This window comes from Stenella coeruleoalba, assembly GCF_951394435.1.
Source record: "Stenella coeruleoalba genome assembly, chromosome: 7".
NCBI classification, from domain to species: Eukaryota; Metazoa; Chordata; class Mammalia; order Artiodactyla; family Delphinidae; genus Stenella; species Stenella coeruleoalba.
Genome location: NC_137153.1, coordinates 100,959,486 through 100,982,500, shown reverse-complemented (window position 1 = coordinate 100,982,500; position 23,015 = coordinate 100,959,486). Strand labels below are relative to the sequence as shown.

At 41.1% G+C, this 23,015-nt stretch overlaps 1 protein-coding gene across 3 annotated transcripts; it reads right to left on the bottom strand.

Moving 5' to 3' along the window:
* Nucleotides 1-3,063: 3,063 nt before the first annotated feature.
* ZNF483 (zinc finger protein 483) lies at nucleotides 3,064-14,365 on the bottom strand. Of its 3 annotated transcripts, none has more exons than XM_079925826.1 (6): nucleotides 14,272-14,365; nucleotides 12,081-12,615; nucleotides 11,522-11,610; nucleotides 9,527-9,653; nucleotides 9,058-9,153; nucleotides 3,064-5,626 (listed from the first exon to the last, which is right to left on the bottom strand). In XM_079925826.1, the coding sequence occupies exons 2-6, from the start codon at nucleotides 12,466-12,468 to the stop codon at nucleotides 4,056-4,058; spliced, it is 2,271 nt and encodes a 756-aa protein (XP_079781952.1). In that variant the 5' UTR covers nucleotides 12,469-12,615; nucleotides 14,272-14,365; the 3' UTR covers nucleotides 3,064-4,055. The 3 variants fall into 3 exon arrangements, with proteins under 3 accessions (XP_079781952.1, XP_079781954.1, XP_079781953.1); XM_079925828.1 differs by having other exon boundaries at nucleotides 12,415-12,615; XM_079925827.1 differs by lacking the exon at nucleotides 14,272-14,365 and adding an exon at nucleotides 13,749-13,770.
* Nucleotides 14,366-23,015: the final 8,650 nt, after the last annotated feature.

The window sequence follows — 23,015 nt, the reverse complement described above, 5'->3', positions numbered from 1 at the left end:
GGTTCGATCCCTGCTCAGGGAACTAAGATCCCGCATGCCACGTGGTGTGGCCAAAAAAAAAGTTCTGGAGATGAATAGTGGGAATGATTGCACAACGTGAATGTACTTAATGCTACTGAAGTGTACACCCAAAAAGAATTAAAATGGTCAATTTTATGTTATGTATATTCTACCACATTAAAAAAGAACTCTAGGGACTTCCCTGGTGGCAGAGTGGTTAAGAATCCACCCGTCAACGCAGGGGACACAGGTTCGAGCCCTGGTCCGGGAAGATCCCACATGCTGCAGAGCAACTAAGCCCGTGCGATACAACTACTGAGCCTGTGCTCTAGAGCCTGCAAGCCACAACTACTGAAGCCCGTGTGCCTAGAGCCCGTGCTCTGCAGCAAGAGAAGCCACCACAATGAGAAGCCCGTGCACTACAAAGAAGAGTAGCCCCTGCTCGCCACAACTAGAGAAAGCCCACACGCAGCAACAAAGACCCAATGCAGCCAAAAATAAATAAAAAATAAATTTTAAAATGAACTCTAAAATAAGTAAATAAAAGTGAATTAACTCACAGGAGAAGCCTTGTCTTGTCCTGAGACCGAAAAGAAACTTCTTCAATAGAAACTCATTAAGTGGAAACATTTTTAAATGCAAGTTCTTCATTTTCAAGTAAAATGTGTCATAGATAAAGAGCTTAAAGTAAAACAGGTTAATAAAAGCAATTTTATAAGGAATCCAAAGAAGTATAAAACCTTTTGATGGTCTGATATAACCCCAAAAATGAATTTAAGTATTTAGATAATAGGCCAGGCTAAATATCCTTTAGGCAATTTTATGTAAGCAGTTACTGAAACCAAACTTTTGATGAATATTGTACAGCAGGATTTGAAGTTGTCTTCTGTGGCTAGTACATGGTATTTAGAAAGTTCATACTGGATAAAGGACTTATAGGTAGAATAAAAAGAACTGCAAGTTAATAATAAAAATAACGTGTGGACAACACATTTCACCAAAGGAGGTACATCAATAGCTAAAGAACACATGAAAAGATTCTCAATATCATTAACCACAAAGAGATACCACTTCAATCACTAGGTTAGCTATAATAAAAAATACAAACAATAACGAGGGTTGGTGAGGATGTAATTTCATCAGGAACCCTCATACACTCAAGTTCAGAATGTAAAATGACATAGTCACTTTGGAAAACAACTTGGCAACGTCTTAAAAAGTTGAACTAAAATTCACCATATAACCCAGCAACTCCACTCAGGCATCTAAGAAAAATGAGAACATTATGTCCACACAAAGACTTGCACGCTAATGTTCAAAGCAGCATTATTTTTCACAGCCAGAAAATGGAAACAACCCAAATGTCCTTCAACTGGTGAATGGACAAAATATGGCACATCCATACAATCAGATAATATTTGACAATAAAAAGGATTAAAGTACCAATATGCTACCTCACAGATGAATTCAGAAAACCACACGGATGAATTCAGAAACAAGTTAATGAAAAACTGAAGACAACCACATATGTTTACATTTAAATAAAATGTCCAGAAATAGCAACCGTAAGGAGACAGAGTAGACTGATTAATGGTTGCCTAGGATCAGGGCGGGGATGGGATTACTCTAAATGGGTGTGAGGGATCTTATCAAGATGATAAAATATTCTAAAATCAGATTGTGGCGCCAACTGTACAATTCAGTGAGTTGGCTAAAACTCACTGAATTATACATTTTAATGACTTTTACAATGTATAATTTATACCTCAATAACACAGTAAAGAAAAAGGGGGGGGGGGTTATGTTCCAGATTCCCAACTGGTATTTATATAAAACTTCCTCTTGTGAATGCTGGAGTATGTAACAAGTAAACATCCTGGAACAAGCCTCTTCTCAAGATTTTTACGTATTTAATTCTCTCTATAGATTATATCTTTCCAGAAAAAATACCAAGGTTTCTATCCTTTCAGGAAAAAACCTAAGCCAGGGTGAATAATTCTGATAAGGCATATTCCTTTCATGACTAGAATGTCTCCGGCTGGTCCACTTAGCAATAACTAGACTAATTTATCCCACAGCAACACCTGAACTACTGTGGGGTGGTGCACAAGGAAGAAGCCAAAAACATCATCCAGAAGTAGCATTGCGAACTAAACCCATTAAATCACAGCAAATATTGCTGAATCTCAGATGAGCATTAAGCATCTCTTCACTTCCAGAAGCCGAAAGTTTACCCGTTTCGTTCTCTTTCTATAAGAGCTGCCTCAAATTTCAACTTTAGGAACTTTGCACCACTGCTGAGTCAGTGGGGCTCCTCTAGAACCCTATGACCTGAGACCCAAACCTAACTGACCCAGGGTTTTCAGTTCCTTTTTCACAGTTAGAAATTATTATTCAGACTCCACCGACATTCATAAGACACAACCCACTAACACCTGTATAGTCTATTCCTGTGAGGTCTAATTTCATAACAGAAAACTTAACTGAAAATTTATTCTGTATCATTTCTACATTATTTTCTTGAATTTTATTATCAGTGGAGTCCCTTTAGATTTTAGGATATGTATTCTCCAGATGGTAGGGGATCATAATGTCAGTTTCCTATGGTGGGCAAGTCAAGCTACATAAATGAGATAACTTTGCAAGTACAAGAATAGATTCCCCATCTAATGGTAGCAGCTGCTACCTGAAAAAAGCTGACACCCGAAACCAGCTGACTGCCCCCACTGAAATATGGGCCCAGTACTGTCAGCCCTTATAATTTTTCAAAACAAGACTCTTTTTGGGTGGGTATGAAATCTCCTAATTTTTAAATGATGACAACTAATTACACACATACACACACACACACAACCACCTTACCATACAAGCCAACTAAAACATGTAAAAGGGCCCAATCTTAGCTTGTGACCTTTGCCATACAGAATGTTTGCACTTAGATTACAAGAAGCTGTACTTAGCATAGGCAAACTTTTTAAAAAATAGAATTCTATTTTGCAAAAGACAATTCATCCAAAATAGCTGTTTTCAGTACCCGTTTACCCCCCCCCCCAACCCCTCACCTATTTTCTAGGACTGTTACTCTCATGGCTGAGACAGCCCAGGAGCATGCCACAGAGATTCCCAATTCCCACGGCCAAAGTCTAGAGGAAAAACAGGTTGGGGTGCTTTGTCCAATCAAAACATTCCCTGAAGGCAAACTTGTTTGAGCTCTATTGACTTGTTCCTGTGCACAGCACTTAAGCAATTCTGGCATCAAGTATTCAAAAAGCATACTGTGTTGTCACTAAGCCAGAAGTTCAGTAGCTTAAATGAGTTATTTTCTACTAGGGAAACTTGAAAATGCCAAAGAATCAAAAATGTTTAACTAATTCCCACAGCTTCAGAAGGTACAAGAAGTACCAAAGAAAGAAACCTCAGAAATCATTAGTCCCACCCCTTCACTTTACCAGTAAAGAAACTAAAATTCAGAAAGGTCAAATGATTTCTCCAAGGTTATACAGGAAGTCGGTCAGCAAACTGGGACAGAACCCAGATTACCTGACTACAGTCAGGTCCTCTTTCTATAAAACTACATGGTAGTGAAATTGGAAGCTAGGAGAGAAGAAAATCTGAAGAGGTTAGTAAGATGGGCCCTGTGCACCCCTCTCCTGCTTTTTAAATTCACATTTGGCTTTTCAGAATTTCCCATCTCATACTACTTTCTTCTCTTTTCATGTGACTTAACCAACCCGAATCACTATCTACTGAAAGGTGACATCCTTGCAAAGAGGAGTGAATTACAAAAAGTATCTTCTTCCTAGCTGCCAACCCATCAAAGTTGCAGCTACTAATCAATGCTGCACCAGTTTACACCCCAGGTTTTTAATGAGGGACTAATGTGACTAAATTTCCTACTAACCAATGCTGTGGTAGTTTACACCCCTGGTTTTTAATAAGGGACAATTGTGACTAAATTTCCTAGTAATCAATGTTGTGGTAGTTTACACCCCAGATTTTTGATAAGGGACAACTGTGACTAAATCCCACCCCCCACCTTACTATATTTCCAAGAATTACTCTGCAGAATGAAATCCCCGATGCCTGATGAGGCCAGAATTACTTTTGAACGTCTTCTCGCATTCGTTGCATTCGTATTCTCTCCTTCCGGTATGAATTTTCAGGTGTTCTACAAGGATTGAGCTTCGACTAAAGGTTGCTCCACAGTAGTTACATTCATAGGGTTTCTCTCCAGTATGAATTCGATGATGTTCGTTAAGAGATGAACTCTGACTGAAGGATTTCCCACAGTCCTTACATTTATAAGGCTTTACGCCCGTATGAATTCTCTGATGACGGCTAAGGAGCGAATGGGTAGGGAAGGCTTTCTCACACTGGGTACACTTGTAAGGTTTTTCTCCTGAATGAAGTCTCTGATGATAAATCACAGACGTAAAATGGCTAAAAGTCATCCCACAATCATTACACAAATACGGCTTTTCTCCAGTATGAATCCTCTGATGTCGGGTAAGGCAAGAATTCTGTCTGAAGGCTTTCCCGCACTCACCACACTTATAGGGTTTCTCTCCAGTATGAATTCTCTGATGTTTGGAAAGGGATGAGCTATGACTGAAGGATTTTCCACAGTTGTTACACGTGTAGGGTTTTTCTCCAGTATGAATTCGCTGATGCTGAATAAGAGATGAACTGTCACTGAAGGGCCTCCCACATTCTTTACATTTATAGGGTTTCTCTCCAGTGTGAACTCTCTGATGTTTAATGAGGTGGGCACTCAGGGTGAAAGATTTTCCACAATCATCACACTTAAAGGGCTTTTCTCCACTGTGGGTTCGGTGGTGTGGTGTGAGTGATGAGCTGTCACTGAAGGCTTTTCCACACTCATTGCACATATAGGGTTTCTCCCCAGTGTGAATTCTCCTATGTTTGGTCAGTGAGGCGCTATAGCCAAAGGCTTTTCCACATTTGCTGCATTTATGGGTTTTTTCTCCAGTCTCAGTTCCCTCGTCTTTATCTACGGCTGCATCTTGACCTAAATCTTTCCAACATTTTTCGCATGCAGAGGAGTTTTTTCTCTTACTAAGGGATGAGTTTTGAGTAAAGGCTACCCCACAGTTACTGCACTTTTGGGACTTTTCCCCCAAATGGATTTTCTGATGTTTCTGATGTTCAGTCAGAGATGAAGAGTGACTTAAGGCTTTCCTGCCTTCATTACATTTTCGTGGTTTTTCTCCACTGTGTTCCTTGCGGTTTGGGACAAGGTCTGAATGAAAACTGAAGGGTTTCTTGCCTTCGTTATACCTCCGAGATTTCTTCCTTAAGTACACTCTGAGATGTTTAATTAGGTCTGAAGGTGGTTTGAAGTTATTTCCAAAAGGGCTCTTTTCTGAGTCAAATTCCTCACCCTTATTGCCTCTCCCATGAGTTTTCTTTTGTGTGATTGCTACTTGTGAATGTTCCCTATCACTACGACACTCCTCTAGTCTGCCATAATGTTTCCAGGATTCTCCTGTCAAGTCACAATCACCACTCATTAGATACCTTTCTATTATTTTATCTAAAGTCGATTCTTCCATAAGAACATCTTGATTTCCGCCAGATTCCTTCAATTCACCGCTAAGTTCACACTCTAAAAGAAATAACAAATAGAATATTTCCTGTTTGCAATAAAGGAAGCTGCTGCATTTGGGACTAAAATAGGAATAGAGACAGTAGAGACTGTAAGGAACAGGGCGTGGATAATTCTCAGAGTCTCATAAAACAGGGAAGGGAAAAGTGACATGAGGGAACTGGGGAAACTTAGAGCTTAGGAAAAATACTGAGGAAGATGAAAGGTTTGTGCTTTATAGTTAGAGATGCAAGTTCTCGCCCTCATTTCAAATTTCTGTAATAGGTTCAAACTTATTCCTCTTACCATTCAATCTATTCTCCTTCCAAATAATAATGATAGTGTAATCATTTACTAAATAATTACCAAATGCCAGGTCCCATACCAAACACTTTACTTGTATTTCACTTTATTTTCACAATAACTCTATGAAGTAGGTCCTATTATTATCCCTGTTTTATGGATGTGACAACTAGGCAGAAAGAGTGTAAGCAGCTTTCCCAAGGTCACATGTACTATAAGTGGTAGAGCCAGATTTTTAACCCAGTCTGACACCAAAGCCCACACTTTTGACCCTTATACCATACTGCCTCTCCTCAAAGCAGCCAAATAGCACTAAGTTTATAGACAATGTTAATCACATCACAGATATTCAACAACAGCTATGCTAGACTTTCAAAGGTTACAACAATCTGGCCCTACCAACTTTATGAATACTCTAACCAGGCATCCATTTAGTGTCCCTACTACACGACCGCATCTTAATACTTCATACTGCCTAGAATTCAATCCCTGTGCACCTTCACTATCACAAACACAGAAATCTGATAGGGCCTAGGGTACGAGTCCCACAATCTCCAACACCACCCTCTTGAGATCTGTGCTCCTCTCAGAACCCTGAATTCCTTTATTAACCACATCATTCATCCTGGCTCTTAGTTATGAGATTCTAGTGTCACTTTCATAAGACCGTTTTTTTAACCAGATAACTATAAAATACGAAACCCTGGATGGCTCTCAAGACTTGACAGTCACCAACATTCCATCCAGACTAAGAAAGACCTGGAAGCTTAGGGGGCCACATGAGCCACAGTCATGACCGCATCAGCAAACACCAGAAGCATCTGGGAGTCCAGGGTAATGCTGGTGACACATGTCACCACAGGGTCAATTTCAACAAATATCACCCAGGGTTACTCTGGGAAAGTTGGTACGAGGCATTACCACTTAGCAAGGAACTAGAGCTTCTGCCCCAATGTCAACTTGGATAAACTGTGGACCTTGGTCAGTGAGCAGATACGCTAAATGCTGCCAAAAACAAGACTGGAGCTGCTCCTATCACTAATGTGGAGCAATCGGGCTACTACAAAGTTCTGGGGAAAAGAGAGCTCCTAAAGCAGCCTGTCATTCTGAAGGCCAAATTCTTCAGCAGAAGAGCTGAGAAGATTGGCAGGGAGCGGGGGGGGGGGGGGGGGGGGGCACTGTCCTGGCAGCCTGAAGATACATGGAGGGAGGTTCATTAAATGCTAACGAGTGCTTTTCAAAAAATAAAGAAATAAAATAAGACATGAAATCCTATTACCCAGAAGTTAACCATTATTAAAAATTCTGTGTTTTTTCTTCTGGAAATTTTTCTGTACATTGTAGAATAGAATATCTATGTATAATATGTAGGGTTACTTTTTTTTTATTCATAATCCGTTCCCATCTCATTGGTTGATTCTTCACGATTTTAATCACATAATAATCCCTCATATCAATATATTACTAGTTATTTCCTTATGGCATGTTTATCAAATGATTAATATTTCCTCAGAACTGAGTCATAAAAGTGGAATCACTGAACGAAAGGGTAGAAAAATTCTATCACCACATAATACATGATGATAAGTACCTGACTACTCATCTATGGTCAAATGCTTTTTCTCTAAACCTTTGCAAATTTGATTCATAATAAATAGTACTGTTCCTTAAATGTAAATTACATTGTTGACCAGTGATTTGGAACACTTTTTTCATGTTAACAGCTATTTAAATTTTATTTTTGTCAGTTATTTTGGTTTGCTATCTGCTGAAGTTCTTTGATCATTTTTCTAACATACTCAGTGTTCATTACTGATTTGCACGAGCTTTTTATAAATCATAGCCCTTGATTCTGGCTTTGTCAAAACCTTTTTCTCCATTCCGTTGTAAATGACTTTTTAAATAAGTTGTACATCTAAATGATGCTTCTTTTACATAAGCATCTTGCGGGGAGAGGCAGTATTTATACCAATGCTGCTAGATTTTACTCAAAACATTTTTAGAATCCATTTTCAAAATAACTCTCCCCAATGTACTTAAACATAAAAAGACAACTGCCATCCTTTATTTGTGTAACTATGCTGGAAACAGCCAATAGGTTGACTAAAATAAATGGTTAATAACATGGAATAGAGCAAAGTAAATTATTGGTTTTTTCCTTAAACCAAGGTATTGATATATAAGTAATAGTTTATTTTAATTTTTAAAAATACAAACTTAATATGTTTATTATTAAAGTGTAAGGAAGAGAAGAATAAAGAAAAAATGTAATCCCTCAATGATAACCAGGGTTAACATGAATGTTCTCCAGACAGTAAATCCCATATGTATCTATACATTTAAACATATACATGTATGTGTACATTTTTTTCCTTTTAACAAATTGATTATACTATACATACTGTCCATTGAACGAACTATTTCTTCTCCAAGACTCAATTCAATTGTTAATTAAGCCCTTGCTCCTGTATCTTCCCACCGCTCCTTACACATGCCATCGTTATGACATACATCCCATTACCAACACGTTTAGTTCTGATGTCTGCATCTATGGCATCCATGGGAACGTGCCTCTCAAGAACTCCTCCTCTGGGGTGCTTACCCAACAGCCCCCCGCTGCTGCTCAATGACCACCACAGCATCACACCAAGGCCACTTTCCCATGGGTGCTCCCAGTCAATGACAAGTATGGCAGGGATACTAGGCCCATTTCCGTGAGGCATACGACTGTGATAGGTAACTCTTGGCGGGAAGATTCTTTTTTGGCTTTGCCAAGACTTCCTCAACCTGCACTTCATTCTAAGACTCGTCCTACCCAGCCTTCCCTCCTTCCCTCTCTCGTCACAGGTGTCAGACCTGCATCATGCTCTGAACAGCAATCCCAGCCTCTTCCAGTCCCCTCCCTGCTTTCCTTCCCTGGAATTCTCCCCAGTAAGTCTCTGACCTGGCTAATTGTATCTGGGCACCTGCTTCTCGAGGACCCAAACTAACAGTCTCCCCTGTTAAAATGAACATTCCAGGAAGGCAAGGTGGATATTCTAATCATCTTTCTATGTTAGCACCTAGCCCACCCAACATTTCCAAAATTCCTCCAAATGGTTTGGTAAAGCAACTACTTCAATTTCCTCCTCCACTTTTCACCAACTCACCTGGTCTGGAGCCTCTTGAGGCTTGTTTTTGCAGCAGCCGTGGTAGTCCAGCCCACTTTAGCTGGGAAACCAAATCTAACTTGGAAACTGGAAAGCCTGCTCATAGAGAAAAGAATAGAAAATGGCTGTTTTTGCCTAGAACAAAGACATTCCAACATTCACAGCTTCTGGTTCTCCAGGGAAGAAAAGATGCTGCCAAAGAGACTTCAATACTGGCATTTGAGGAGAACATCGGGGAAGGTATGGCCTTGGCAACAGCAAAATGATGCTCAACATTTTCAGCTCAATGAAGCAAAGACTCTTTCTTGGAGAAAACATTGTAGAAAAGTACATTTTTAGGACCCATTTTTAGGATTAGTCACATCACCCCTGTAAGCCCAGCCAAAACAGTTAATAGCACTTATCTTTCAATAAGAATGGACAAAAAGATACCCAGCTTAGATGCTAGATTATGAGAAGATGTCTTTACCCAGAAATTCTAGGTTCCTATAGTTCTCCAGCAGCACTTCCTTATATATCTCCTTCTGAGAAGGCTCCAGTGCCCTCCACTCTCCTCTGGAAAAGGTCACAGCGACATCCTTGAGTGTCATGGATTCCTAGAACACCAAAGACAGCCTTTTTGCATTGGGTTATTCCCAAACAGATCCTAAGAATTCAGAGAAGTAGTTAGGATATAAAGTACTAGTTTTGATGGTATTCAAGTTTTTGAGAATTCCAAAGCAAACTTCAAGGTGGCTGTTATATATCTATTACAAGTGACACAAAACAAGATTATGAAACAATCCCTGCCTTTGCCATTTAGTTCCTGGTGTGAAATGCTGTACAAGGATTCTCTGGAATGTCTAACACTGATCAAATTCACCCTAACACACTGATTTCTAGGATTAACAGAAAATATTAAATGAACGATACAAATTACATTCCCAAACCCAGAATCTGCAGAATTAATGTAAGCTCTACAAGCAATAATTAAACATGTAAGAGTAACATCAGTGACTATATTCTAAACTGTAATTTCTAGCTGGCTCTAAATAGCAATTATTTTCTATCACAATCAAACAAGGATCTGTGTTCAATGACAAACTCACACTTACAATTACTCCAAATTACAAATGAGCACAATTAATCATTAAAACACACTTTCCATAGCATCCTCTACAGCATGACATTTTGAGAGGCAGTACAGCAGAGTGACTATTACCACTTGGAGAAGCTTCCTGTGGTTCCTATAACAAATTACCACAACTCTGGTGGCTTAAGACAACAGAAATTTATCCTCCCAAATTCTGGAGGCCAGAAGTCTGAAATCCAGGTGTTGCGGGAACTGCACGCCCTTCAGAGGCTCTGAGGGAGAATCCATTCCTTGCCTCTTCCAGCTTCCTTGGCTGTCAGCATTCCGTGGTGTTCCTTGGTTTGCGGCCTTATCACTCCAATCGCCATGTCCCTTTCTCCTGTTCCTGTGTTCAAGCTCTCTCTAAGTACACTTGTGATGGCATTTAGGGCCCACCCATATAATCCAGAGTTATTTCCTCATTTCAAATCCCTATTTTATCACATCTGCAAAGACCTTTCTTCCAAATAAAGTAACATTCTCAGGTTCCAGGGATTAGGAAGTGGACATATTTCAGGGGGCCATTATCAGCCTACCAGAGCACTATTATTTACCATTGTGAATAAGAATTTTTTTCCTGACTGATAATTATTGGTATACAGGAAACTTAGTGATTTGTAACCAGCTACTTTTCTCAGCTATTGTATGAGTTTCAGTACATGTTCGGTTGATTCTCTGAGGTTTTCCAAAAAGAGTACATTATCTGTAAGTAATATACACTTGCTTCTTTCATATCTGTACTTACCTCATTTCCTTCTTCTAGCACTGTATTGGCTAGAATACTCAGAAAATACTCATTAATAGCAGTAAGGTAAGACATCCTTATCTTCTTACTTTTTATTGTGAGGACTGCTTTTAATTTTCCAACATTATCCACGTGGAGAATTTTCTTATCGTGTTCAGGAAGTATAATTCTATTTCCACCTGACCAATTTTATCAGGAATAACTGTTGAATTTTAATAAATATTTTTGTTTTTATTAGAGTCAGACATGATCAATTCTGGTAACTGAAGTAAAATAGCATATGAAGAATGAGCTCTAAGAACGTGAAGACTGTGAGGAAAAGGAGACTGTCTTAATTATTCTAGCATCTTTATACCAGCCAGGAGGAACTCAGTGAGTATCTACTTAAGAATGAAAACCTGTAACCATATATGGTGATGTATGTTAACTAGACTTACTGTGGTGGTTATTTCACGATATATACAAATATCGAATCATTACATCGTACACCTGAAACTAATACAATGTTGTAAGTCAATCAGACCTCAATTAACAAATTAACTTAAAAAGAATGAAACTTTCCAGTTAAAAAAAAATGAATGAATGAAAACCAGTGAAAGGAAGCTTACCTGGGACTCAGTATTTGGAGGAACAGAAACTGTTTTATCTTCTTCAGGGTTCTCCTCTTGGGAAATAACAGAATCTTGAGAGATCATATCTAGGAAGGGGGGGAAAAAGCAGTCCAACCTTTTAAATGAGCTCCTCAGACTAGAAATTATTATATATGTTACTCTGGAGGAAAAGGTCAGAAAAAACAGAAAAAAAGTTTTCCCTACGCTTTGAAGACACAGAGGACAGCCAAAGATACAGTTTCCTATTAAAATCCAAGCTTCCCCCCCACCTCATAAAATATCCTTTCAATTTATAAGCTCACAAAATCTGATTTCATTCATTCCATATACCCACTGTTTTAATGTATTTAGTTTTCATAATAATCTTTGAAATATTTATAAGGTATATTAAGATGAAATAACACATCTGTTTTATGTAGTAATGTGTTTTCTTCATAGTCCTTGCACAGTGGCTTGAGCAAGAATCACTTATTAAATGAAAGTGCTCTTTTAGGAAGTTTAGTTTCATATCTTGAGGAGATCTCTCCCACTTCCTCCCTCCATCTATTAATCTCACCTTCCTTTTCTTCAAGCACTTGGGTCAACTCCTCCACTAGTGTCACCACTTCCTCGCTACTCTCAGGATGTTGTGACCTGACCCAAATCTTAATCTCCCCTGGCAAAACGGTCAGGAATTGCTCAAACACCAAAAGCTCGAGAATCTGTTGTTTCGTGTGGATGTCTGGTCTCAGCCACTGAGTGCAGAGCTCCCACAGTTGATTCAGGGCTTTTCTGGGTCCAGCCTCTTCGGAGTAACAAAACCACCTGAACCTCTGTCTGAAAAACTCTGGGTCAGCAGTGTCTCCTCTTAGGAGAGCTTCTTGATCCCCAGGGGTCTCCATTCTTAGCACCTTGTTTTGTTCACTTGAGACCAAAGTGTGAGGATCTGGGGAGATGGCTGTCATCTCGTTCAGGCTACTCCAGCTTGCAATGTGTATCACCAGGAGGAATTCAGTCCCCTTTAGACTTTGAGTGTCAACACAGGCCACCAAAAGGCACTCTCCAGCAAAATATCAAGTGTTCCAAGGATCCACTTTATGGTCTTGCAGAAACTGTCAAGAAATATAAGTTATGAAATAAATGAAACAAATTGTGACTCCTAAAAAACACTGTTCTTAGTTTGGTTCTGATACACACACACAAACACACACACACAAACACATTCTCAGAGGCCTAGAACCGCCCTACTGTATTAAAAGAATAATTTTCTCTGTAGGTGAAAGGCTGAGAAGTTACTTGAGGGTAATTAAAGGTACCATCCAAGAAAACAGTTTCTTCAGACTAAATATTCCTCATCAGCAAAACATATCAGAAAAGGCTCACTGCTACAAGAGGATCCAAACCTATTCCACTCCTGCCCTCTCTCAATGAATGGCCACACAATTTCCCACCAGCTGCTCAACTGAGAAACCTGACTTCATATTTGACTCTCAAAGTTCTCACAAAATCAATAACCAAGTTCTGGTGGCTTTATTTCAAAAGAACCTCTCCATTCTCTCCTACTGAAACTACCTAAGTACAGCCTTCTTCAATTCAGTCTCACCCCAAAGCCTAAGGATTCCTTCTAATATGCAAGATATGGTCCTATCACTCCCCAACTGCCTCAAGATAAAATTCAAACACTGAAGCTACAAGTGGTGGTCTAGAAACCCTGCCCTGATGACCTCACCTCCAGCTCTAGCTGCCCCTGATGGACACTGCAGCCGTAAGAAGGTATCTCTCCATTTCCAGAAACTCTTAACTCCTTCCACCTTTGCACTACAGCCATTCCCTCTACTTGGAATGCTGCCTTCTTTTCCTCTCCTACCAAGCTTACTCATTAAAATTTGACTCCTTTCCACTGTCACCTCTTGTATGAGGCTTTCTCTGATGCCCAAGTACTCTTCTACACAGAGCCTGTGTTGCACGCATTTTCTCATTCCACAAATAACTGACCATATACAATGACCTGAGAGCGGGACACAAAGGAGACAGGCATGGACGGTCAGACAGGGCCCCCACCCTCACAGAGCACCCAAGAAATGACAATACAGTCTGAGATGTGCTTCACTCCAGCAAGTGAGGACACTGTCCTCCAACTGCAACTATCATACCAATAATTACCCACCTCCGAGCACAAAGGCCGCCACACAGTATGCATGACGTCATTTATTCCTCCGCCAAATATTAGGCGCCCACCACGTACCTGGCACCGCGCTGGACACCTGAGACTCTGTAGTGGCTAAGAAAGGCACCTGTCACGATCTCCAGGGAGCTTACAATAAAGGCTCTGCGAAAATGTGACGCAGGCAGAAAGAAGTTCTCAAACGACGGGGGTGCGGGGGGGAATTTGCCCCGCAGGGGACGTTTGGCAATGTCTGAAGACATTTTGGCTATCACGACTAAGGAGGAGGGATGCTACGGGTACCTAATGAGTGGAGCCAGAAAGGCTGCTTAACAACCCGTAATACACGGGACAGTCCCCTACCCCCATGCTCACATAATGAATTTTCCCGCCCAAAATACCAAAGTAGCGAAGTTGCAAGACCATGGGCGCAGGGAAGCGATGGAAGAACGCTCCATCCAGGAGCGCGCCCACCTCCCGCAGAAGCTGCGCCGCTGGGTGTGCACAGCGAGACTGCCCTCGGCCCCCACCCTGCCCAAGGTGCGCCCTCGGAGCCGGCGACCTGGCCGCAGCCCCCAAACTAAGGGCCCGGGGCTACCACTACCTGCGTCAGGACCCGCAGCCATGACCCACGCCACTGCAACAAGCTTCTAGAAACTGGTCCTGCAGGAGCTGCGCGCGCAAGCCCCACCGGCGGGGGGCTCACTGCGCCTGCGCAGGGGCGCAGAACTACGATTCCCGGGATGCGCCTGTCCCGCTTTGCGAAAGTCCCGTGCTTTCCATAGGCTCCCAGCCCGGCCTGTTGCGCATGGTCTTTGGGAAGCGCTGGTGGTCTCAGCTGCGGAATTATTGCTGCGCCAGAGGCCTAATGGCCTAGAGCCGTCTCAGGTTTTCAGATCTATGATGTTCTGTTACCTTGGTAACCTCAAACCGTTCCTCCCCTCTTCCTTACCCTTCTCCGAAATCCAGGCTGCAAAAACCCACCGCAGAAGCATATTAGTGATGCATTCACTGCAAGCCATAATTAATGCCGCAACTTGAATTAAACAAATATTAATTTTATGGCTTACACACCTGCCACCATAATGGTTCAAACCACCATCGTGTCTCGCCTGGATTATTGCAATAGCTTCTTGATTTCACTTTTCTTCTCTTGTCTCTTCACGTTGCAGCCAGAGAGATGATTAAAAAACGAAAAACACATTATGGACTTCCTCTACTGAAAACCCGCTAAAGCCTTCCCATTTCACCGAAGGTAGAAATTCTAACTTTTACAGTGGGCTACAAGGCCGATGGAATCTGGCCACTCATAACCTTCCTGACCTCTACCCCCATTTCCCTGCTCTAGTCACAATGGCCTCCTCGCTCTCCCTCTCCCTCCAACCTGCCTGGCACGTATGGCTGACTTGCTGCCTGCCTAGGTATCCTGTATGGCTCACGTTCCCATCCTTTCATATCTTCTCAGTGAAGCTCTGTCACTTCTCTGCTTAAAGTGGAATCCCATCGCCACTCCTATTTCCCCTTTCAACATATCATATCATTTTCTTACTTGATTACTGCTTATTGTCTGTTTTTTTCACTAGACTATCAATTCCACAAGGATAAGGATTTTTATCTGGTTTGTTCCATGGAAATACACTCTCCAGGCCCTAGAATACACTCTCCAGGCCCTGGCATGTAGTAGGTGCTCAACAGATATTTGTTGAATATGTGAATGGTACTTGCAGGGATTACTGGGGGAATAGCAAAAAGGGCTGACGAACTCCAGAAGGATTGTCGGGGAGTGTCCTATAATAAGTGACTTTTGGAGCGGAGCCCTTGGGAGAGAAAAGCATTCTAGACTGAAGGAGCAGGGTGAGTCAAGGCTCTGAGACTTTAAAGGAACAGAACAAGCTCAACTAAGTGAACCCCTGCACTCATCTCACAGACAGCAAGGCAAGCCGAGGAAACGGGGCTGCCCGAAGTCAAGAAGTTGTCCAGTCCCAGGTCTGAATGCGTATTCTTCTCCTCTACCACCTCCCCTTGACTGGCTGAAAATGGAGAGGACATCACGGAGAAGCTGGAGGGGGCTTCCCTGGTGGCGCTGTGGTTAAGAATCTGCCTGCCAATGCAGGTGACACGGGTTCGAACCCTGGTCCAGGAAGGTCCCAAATGCCGCGCGTGGAGCAACGAAGCCCGTGCACCACAACTACTGAGCCTGCACACTAGAGCCCGCGAGCCACGACTAAGCCCGTGTGCCACAACTACTGAAGCCTGCGCGCCTAGAGACCGCGCACCGCAACGAAGAGTAGCCCCTGCTTGCCACAACTAGAGAAAGCCCACGCAGAGCAATGAAGACCTGATGCAGCCAAAAAAAGGAAAAGAAAATTCAATTGCTTAAGACAGGAACCTCTTATTAAAGAACTATATCATAATAAAAAGAAATAGAGAATGTGTAGGTTGGACATTTAAACATGACCTTTACCCCTTTAAGAGTTAATCTCTTATTCTTTGTGCTCCTCTAGTCATCAGAATGCAAATTTTTCTAATTATCTCTTCTATTGTTGAGATGCTAGACCAACAGAGTACTTTGGATTCCCAGAGAATTTATGTCAACAAGGTCATTTACCTCTTATCTATTATCATTTCAACCTAAGGGTTTTTTTTGTTTTTTTTTTTTTTGTTTTTGTTTTTTGTTTTTTTTTGCGGTACGCGGGCCTCTCACCGCTGTGGCCCCTCCCGCTGCGGAGCGCAGGCTCCGGACGCTCAGCCGCTCCGCGGCATGTGGGATCTTCCCGGACCGGGGCACGAGCCCGTGTCCCCTGCATCGGCAGGCGGACTCTCAACCACTGCGCCACCAGGGAAGCCCCCTAAGGTTTGTTTTAATTCCAACCAAGCTTGAATCAAAGTTTGGGACTTCGGATTCTCATTCTGCAACATCCAGAAATGAAAGGCTATGCTGTTGCTGGATCATTTGGTTGCAGTTCCTTGGGGGATGATCTTTAATTCCTGTTGCAGAGATCCTGGGAGCTGCCCAGTTCCTATCCTTCAGGATGTTTAGTTTTTCTTTGTTTCTGTGAACTACTCCAGTACTCTTCTTCAAATATTTTTGTACATACGTGAGATTTTTCTGTGCCAGGAACCAGAGAAACCCCAACTGACAGTACTCAGTGACAATATGTAGATAGTGAATAAAAGTGAGGGAGAAGAAAGGATTATAGGCTACTCCAGGGTCTCTGGTTTGATCAACTGGATGCTGGTTCCACATATACTAAGGGACACAGGAAGAAGGTTTGAGAAAGAAGATTAAAATTCAGTTGGGGATACATTGAGTTTGAAGCACATGTGGGACATCTAGGTAGAGATGACTTAACTGGAGAAAGAAATTAAAGAGTCATTTAGTAATTGAAGGTGAGGGAATGAGGATTGCAATGAAGAGCAAGTGGAATGAGAAGCGGTCTGTGGTTAAAACCCAAGGAAATGCTGACTTTGAGGGGGTGGCAGAGAGAGAAGGCAGTGAAGTTAACTGGTAAGTAGAAAAGAATCAGGAGAAACTGGTAAAGGAAAATCAACAGAGGAGAATTTTGAAAGGGACGATGGAGTCAATAGTTTTAATGAGACTGGAATGAAAAAGTGACCACGGGAGTTTGCAGTTGGTTGATCCTCAGGCAATTAATTTCAGGGAAGTCCATGGGGTTGATTGAGGAAAGAATAAAGGTGCAGCCTGAATATGAGAATGGAAAGAGAAGGTATTGGGTAGGTTATTTTTTCAAAGAGAGACTAGGGACAGAATAGGATAAGAAGGAAGATCACTGAAGATGCATTGTTCTGGAACAAGGGTCCTCAGGAGTACATGAAGATTTTCTTAGGATATAGGGGCATGGATAGTACTAAGAAAATCAATCTCTAGATCATATATAGTGTTTCTTCAAATTGCTTTGCCTAAGAATGCCTTTAAAAATCAGCATGTCCTATTTCACAGTGGCCCTTCTCTCACTTTACAAAAGCAAGCCATGCCTCTCAGCCGTCTCCCGACTAAGAGGGTTGATTGTCTTCAGAGGAAGAACTTGACGACATCAAAGGGACAATTTGATATATTAAATTAGGTAATGAGGAAGTGAATAACAGCAACTGGGTATCTTTCTTTTTTTAAAAAAACAGCCCCTGTCCTTTTCATTGAGATACATTTCCAATAAAATTTTACTTTTCATGTTTAATAACTCTCAAAAGCTGTAACATAAAAAAAGCTGTAACATAAAAATATGCTAATCACTAATAGTTAAAACCTTAAAAAATGTTTAATGTATTTATGTTGTTTTTGATAAGTTGTGCACTATTAATTATGATTATTCAGTCATAGTAATTTTTTAAATAACCATAGAAAATTTTTCAAATATTTAAATTTATATACATATTTTTGTTGAAGAAAAGGATGATAAAGTAAACAGTAAGACTTTCAAGGTTAAAACTATATTGCCTGGGCTTCCCTGGTGGTGCAGTGGTTGAGAGTCCGCCTGCCGATGCAGGGGACACAGGTTCGTGCCCCGGTCCGGGAAGATCCCACATGCCGCGGAGCGGCTAGGCCCGTGAACCATGGCTGCTGAGCCTGCGCGTCCGGAGCCTGTGCTCCGCAACGGGAGAGGCCACGACAGTGAGAGGCCCGCGTACCTCAAAACAAAAACAAAAACAAAAACAAAAACAAAAACAACTGTATTTCCTTAGTGTGAATTGTTGTGCACTACTCTTTGTTGCAGTGTGCAGGCTTCTCATTGCGGTGGCTTCTCTTGCTGCGGAGCATGGGCTCTAGAGCACAGGCTCAGTAGTTGTGGCACACGGACTTAGCTGATCCGTGGCATGTGGGATCTTCCCGAACCAGGGATCGAACTTGTGTCCCCTGCATTGGCAGGTGGATTCTTAACCACTGCGCCATCAGGGAAGTCCCAGGCCTTTATTTTATTTTTAAAAAAATATTTATTTATTTATTTGGTTGTGTGGAATCTTAGTTGCGGCACGTGGGCTCTTCAGCTGCGGCATGCATGTGGGATCTAGTTCCCTGACCAGGGATGGAACACAGGCCCCCTGCATTGGGACTGTGGAGTTTATCCACTGTGCCACCAGGGAAGTCCCTGGGCCTTTATTTAAAATGCTACTATTTACAATAGAATTCATTGTCAAAATTTCTTCTTTTCAATTATTTAAGTAATAAGGGGAAATTTTAGATGCCACCCTAAAATTGTGCAAATGGGTTACATTGTTTTTCAAAAAAAATTTTTTTGGGGGAGACCTGAACAAAAACCTGTGAAGTCACTGTCCTAAGGAAATCAGAGGAGGTAGAATCTTTTGGTATAGGGATAAATCCTATCTCTAGAAGATAGGGGACAGGTTGCCTCATTCTCCAAAATGCAAGGTGTAGTATTATACTGGACCAGATCAGCTTTTTGCCTTTCTCCAGTGATATTTGGGAGGGGAAAAATAAAATGAATGATGGGGTTTGCCCAAGGTTGGGAATTGATTGGTACTGTATGTAAGAGAGAAATCAAGGAAAGAAAAACTTGAAGGTGCTAATAAGGATTCATTGCCATGAACATAAAGTGGTCAAAAACTTCGAGGTGATGATGAGGATCTAAAGTGTATTCTATGTTCCTAAAAATAAAGGCTTAAGCTAATCAGGATTTCGTTTTTCTCATTCAGTAATGAAATCGGAATCAGGCTGACCATAGCTTGTATGGCAGCTCTCACAATACATTCAGAGACCTGGCCTTGTGCTATGTTTCTGCTTAAATGGCCTGTAGGTATGTCATATTCACAACATGGTCACTGGAGCTCCAGCCTTGTCTAAATTCCAGGCAGAATTAACAGAAAAGGCAGGAAGCAAAAATGACATATCTGTTGACTCAGACCTTTCTAAACAAATTACAGCTATTGCGTTAGTTTCTAGATGCAGTCAGCCATTCCGCAATTGGAATTGCTTCAAAAATTGCTTTTCCACAATTTTCTATGTTCTTTCCACCCAGTCTTCTAATAGAGAAGTTCGAAGCTTCTATGTTTTCAAACTTATTTTTTGTATTTTCTCTCTCTTAATTCTTCTGAAAGACATACTTTTAGCATTCCTCTATCTCCCAATTTGCTAATTCTCTAGTTTGCTATGACAAGCCTACTGTTTTACTTGGTTATTAAAATTAAAAATAAAATGTTCAATGATTAAAAAAATGTACTCCAATCTACAGGAATTAGGAAAAGAGAGGAAAGATTCTATATGGTGGTTAGAGACTGATGTTTCTGAGTTCAAGTTTTAGAAAGTGGAATGTTTTGAGTCATGACATGGTTTTATGTGCCATGAAATATGTCTTCAGTCAATAACTGACCGAAAAGAGCAGAGAAGATCATTAGGGTTGTGCCTCTGTTGGCAGATTGGATCCAGTCCCTAACTTTTTCAGCAACCAAAACAATTAGACTTACTTATATAAAGTCTTATTTATATTAGACTTATTTATATAGAATTTTGGCTTGTCTGGGGCTCTTTGGGAATGGATAATTGAATCTTTTAGGATAGCTGGATTTTCTAGATAGCTTAGAATTAAACCTTTAAGCACCAGAAGTTGCTTACTTATTATAATCATTTTAGATGAAAAGCTTTGTAAAATATACTTCATACTTCCTTGATTTTTGTTGCTTGAAATTAGACATAATTTCACCATTTCTTTTTTTTTTTTTTTGGCCATGCCACGCAGCTTGTGGGATCTTAGTTCCCCAACCAGGGGATTGACCCCAGGCCCTTGGCAGGGAAAGAACGGAGTCCTAACCACTGGACCACCAGGGAAGTTCCTATTTCACCATTTCTTGATGTCAGGATTAGCACCATAAACATCACTTATTCAAGTGAAATGATTTCAGGGCCTATGTGGTGGGTAGTGCTTTCAGTACTTTATAAAATAACCCCAGCATGCTTTGCTTTTTGAGTTCTTATAGCTTCTTTTCATAGTTTTCCTACTTCTTCCCTTGTTTTCAGTGTGTCCGTTAGTACTTTTGTCATCCATGTACCTGCCCAGAAGAGTGCCCTCTAATATTCTGCTTCTACTCTGCTTTGACTGACTATGGAAGCAAGATTGTTCACCTTATCAGAATCATGCAGGTATTTACTGTGAGTAGGACCTACAAGAGAGAGAGGGGACTTCTAAGGAGTAAAATACAAATTTTTAGTTCTTGGATTTTGTGATATATTATTTTGGTTTCTCATTGGCCTTTCTTGGCCCCCTCTCACCCTCCCCCAATTACTTCTTGTCTGTTTTTTGAAACTGAAAATTAGTTGATGTACAATATTACGTTAGTTTCAGGTGTACTACATAGTGATTTGACATTTGCGTACATTACGAAATAAATGATCACCGAAATAGGTCTAGTAACCATCTGTCCCCATACAAAGTTATGATATTATTGACCATATTTCTTATGCTGTATATTTACATCCCTGTACTTATTTATTTTATAACGAGCTTTGTACTCCTTAATCCCCTTCAGCCATTTTACCGTCCAGTCTCCTCCCCTCTGGCATCACCAGTTTGTACTCTGTATCTATGAGTCTGTTTTCTTTTTTTAAAATTAATTAATTAATTATTTATTTATCTTTGGCTGGGTTGGGTCTTCGTTGCTGTGCACGGGCTTTCTCTAGTTGTGGCCAGCAGGGGCTACTCTTTGTTGTGGTACGTGGGCTTCTCATTGAGGTGGCTTTTCTTGCTGCAGAGCATGGGCTCTAGGCGCATGGGCTTCAGTAGTTGTGGCTCACAAGCTGTAGAGCGCAGGCTCAGTAGTTGTGGCACACGGGATTAGTTGCTCCGCAACATGTGAGATCTTCCCAGACCAGGGATCGAACCCATGTCCCCTGCACTGGCAGGCGGATTCCTAACCACTGCGCCACCAGGGAAATCCTTTTTGTTCTCTTTGTTTTGCCTTTTAGATTCCACATATAAGTGAGATCATATGGTATTTGTCTTTCTATGTCTGACTTATTTCACTTAGCATAATGTCCTCTAGATCCATCCATGTTGTCCCAAATGGCAAGATTTCTTTCTTTTAATGGCTGAATAATATTCTGTATACATGTATCCATTTCTTCTTTACCCATTCATCTACTGATGGACACTTAGGTTGCTTCCATATCTTGGCTATTGTAAATAATGCTGCTATGAACATTGGGGTGCATGTATCTTTTTGAATGTGTTGTTTTCTTCAGGTAAATACCCAGGAGTGAAGTTGCTGCATCATATGGTAGTCCTATTTTCAATTTTTTTTTCAAATTTTTCTTTTGGCCGCACTGCACAGCTTGTGAGATTTTAGTTCCCCGACGAGGGATTGAACCCAGGCCCTCGTCTGTGAGAGCACGGAGTCCTAACCACTGGACCGCCAGGGAATTCCCCTATTTTCAATTTTTTGAGGAACCTCCATACTATTTTCCATAGTGTCTGCACCAATTACCATTCCTACCAATGGTTCATGAGGGACTTTCTTGTGGATTTTTCTTTTTCTTTTTTTTTTGGTTGCTTTGGGTCTTCGTTGCAGTGCACAGATTTCTCATTGTGGTGGCTTTTCTTGTTGGGGAGCATGGACTCTAAGCACACAGGCTTCAGTAGTTGCGGCACATGGGCTTAGCAGTTGTGGCTCGCAGGCTCTAGAGTGCAGGCTCAGTAGTTGTGGCACATGGGCTTAGTTGCTCTGCAGCATGTGGGACCTTCCTGCACTAGGGCTTGAACCCATGTCCCCTGCATTGGCAGACGGATTCTTAACCACCGTGCCACCAGGGAAGTGTCCTGTCTGTTTTTTAAAGTTGAAATAAATTCTAGATAGGAAGTATCTCAAGGCTACTATTTAAAACCATAGTGCCTAGTAAGATGATGACGTTATTTAGTGGGAAAAATAAACTATAAGTAAGTAGTTTGAAGGAAGAAGCAACTATAAAAAAGCTTGAAGAGTAGTGATTAGAAGCAGCATTGTAAGCTGCTATAAACTACTGTATATAATGAGATGTTAAAGCCATCTCTTTTTTTGCCTAACAATTCCATGTCTACATATAGAAATATGTAACTTCATAAAGATATAAGAATGTTTTACAGTAGCATTGTTTGCAGTAGTAAAAAATTGTAAAAACTTAAATGCTCATCAATAGGAGAATGATTAAATTTTGTCATGTACTTATCATGAAAGGTTTTTTTTTTTTTGCAAGTCTTTGGAAAAGACTATCATGCAGTCATTTAAAAGAATGAGGTAATTCTGCACATACAGATCAGAATGGTTAAGAATGTAGACTCTGGGGACTTCCCTGTGGCACAGTGGTTAAGAATCCACCTGCCAATGCAGGGGACACGGTTCCGAGCC

What these genes read in the sequence shown, in the direction of transcription:
- ZNF483 (XM_079925826.1), bottom strand. Translation starts at nt 12,468, where the DNA reads ATGACAGCCATCTCCCCAGATCCTCACACTTTGGTCTCAAGTGAACAA. An exon ending in AGTGCTTGAAGAAAAGGAAG is followed by an intron (nt 11,611 to 12,080) that starts GTGAGATTAATA and finishes CCCCCTTCCTAG; the next exon opens with ATATGATCTCTCAAGATTCT. An exon ending in CTCAAGAGGCTCCAGACCAG is followed by an intron (nt 5,627 to 9,057) that starts GTGAGTTGGTGA and finishes TATTTCTTTTAG; the next exon opens with AGTGTGAACTTAGCGGTGAA.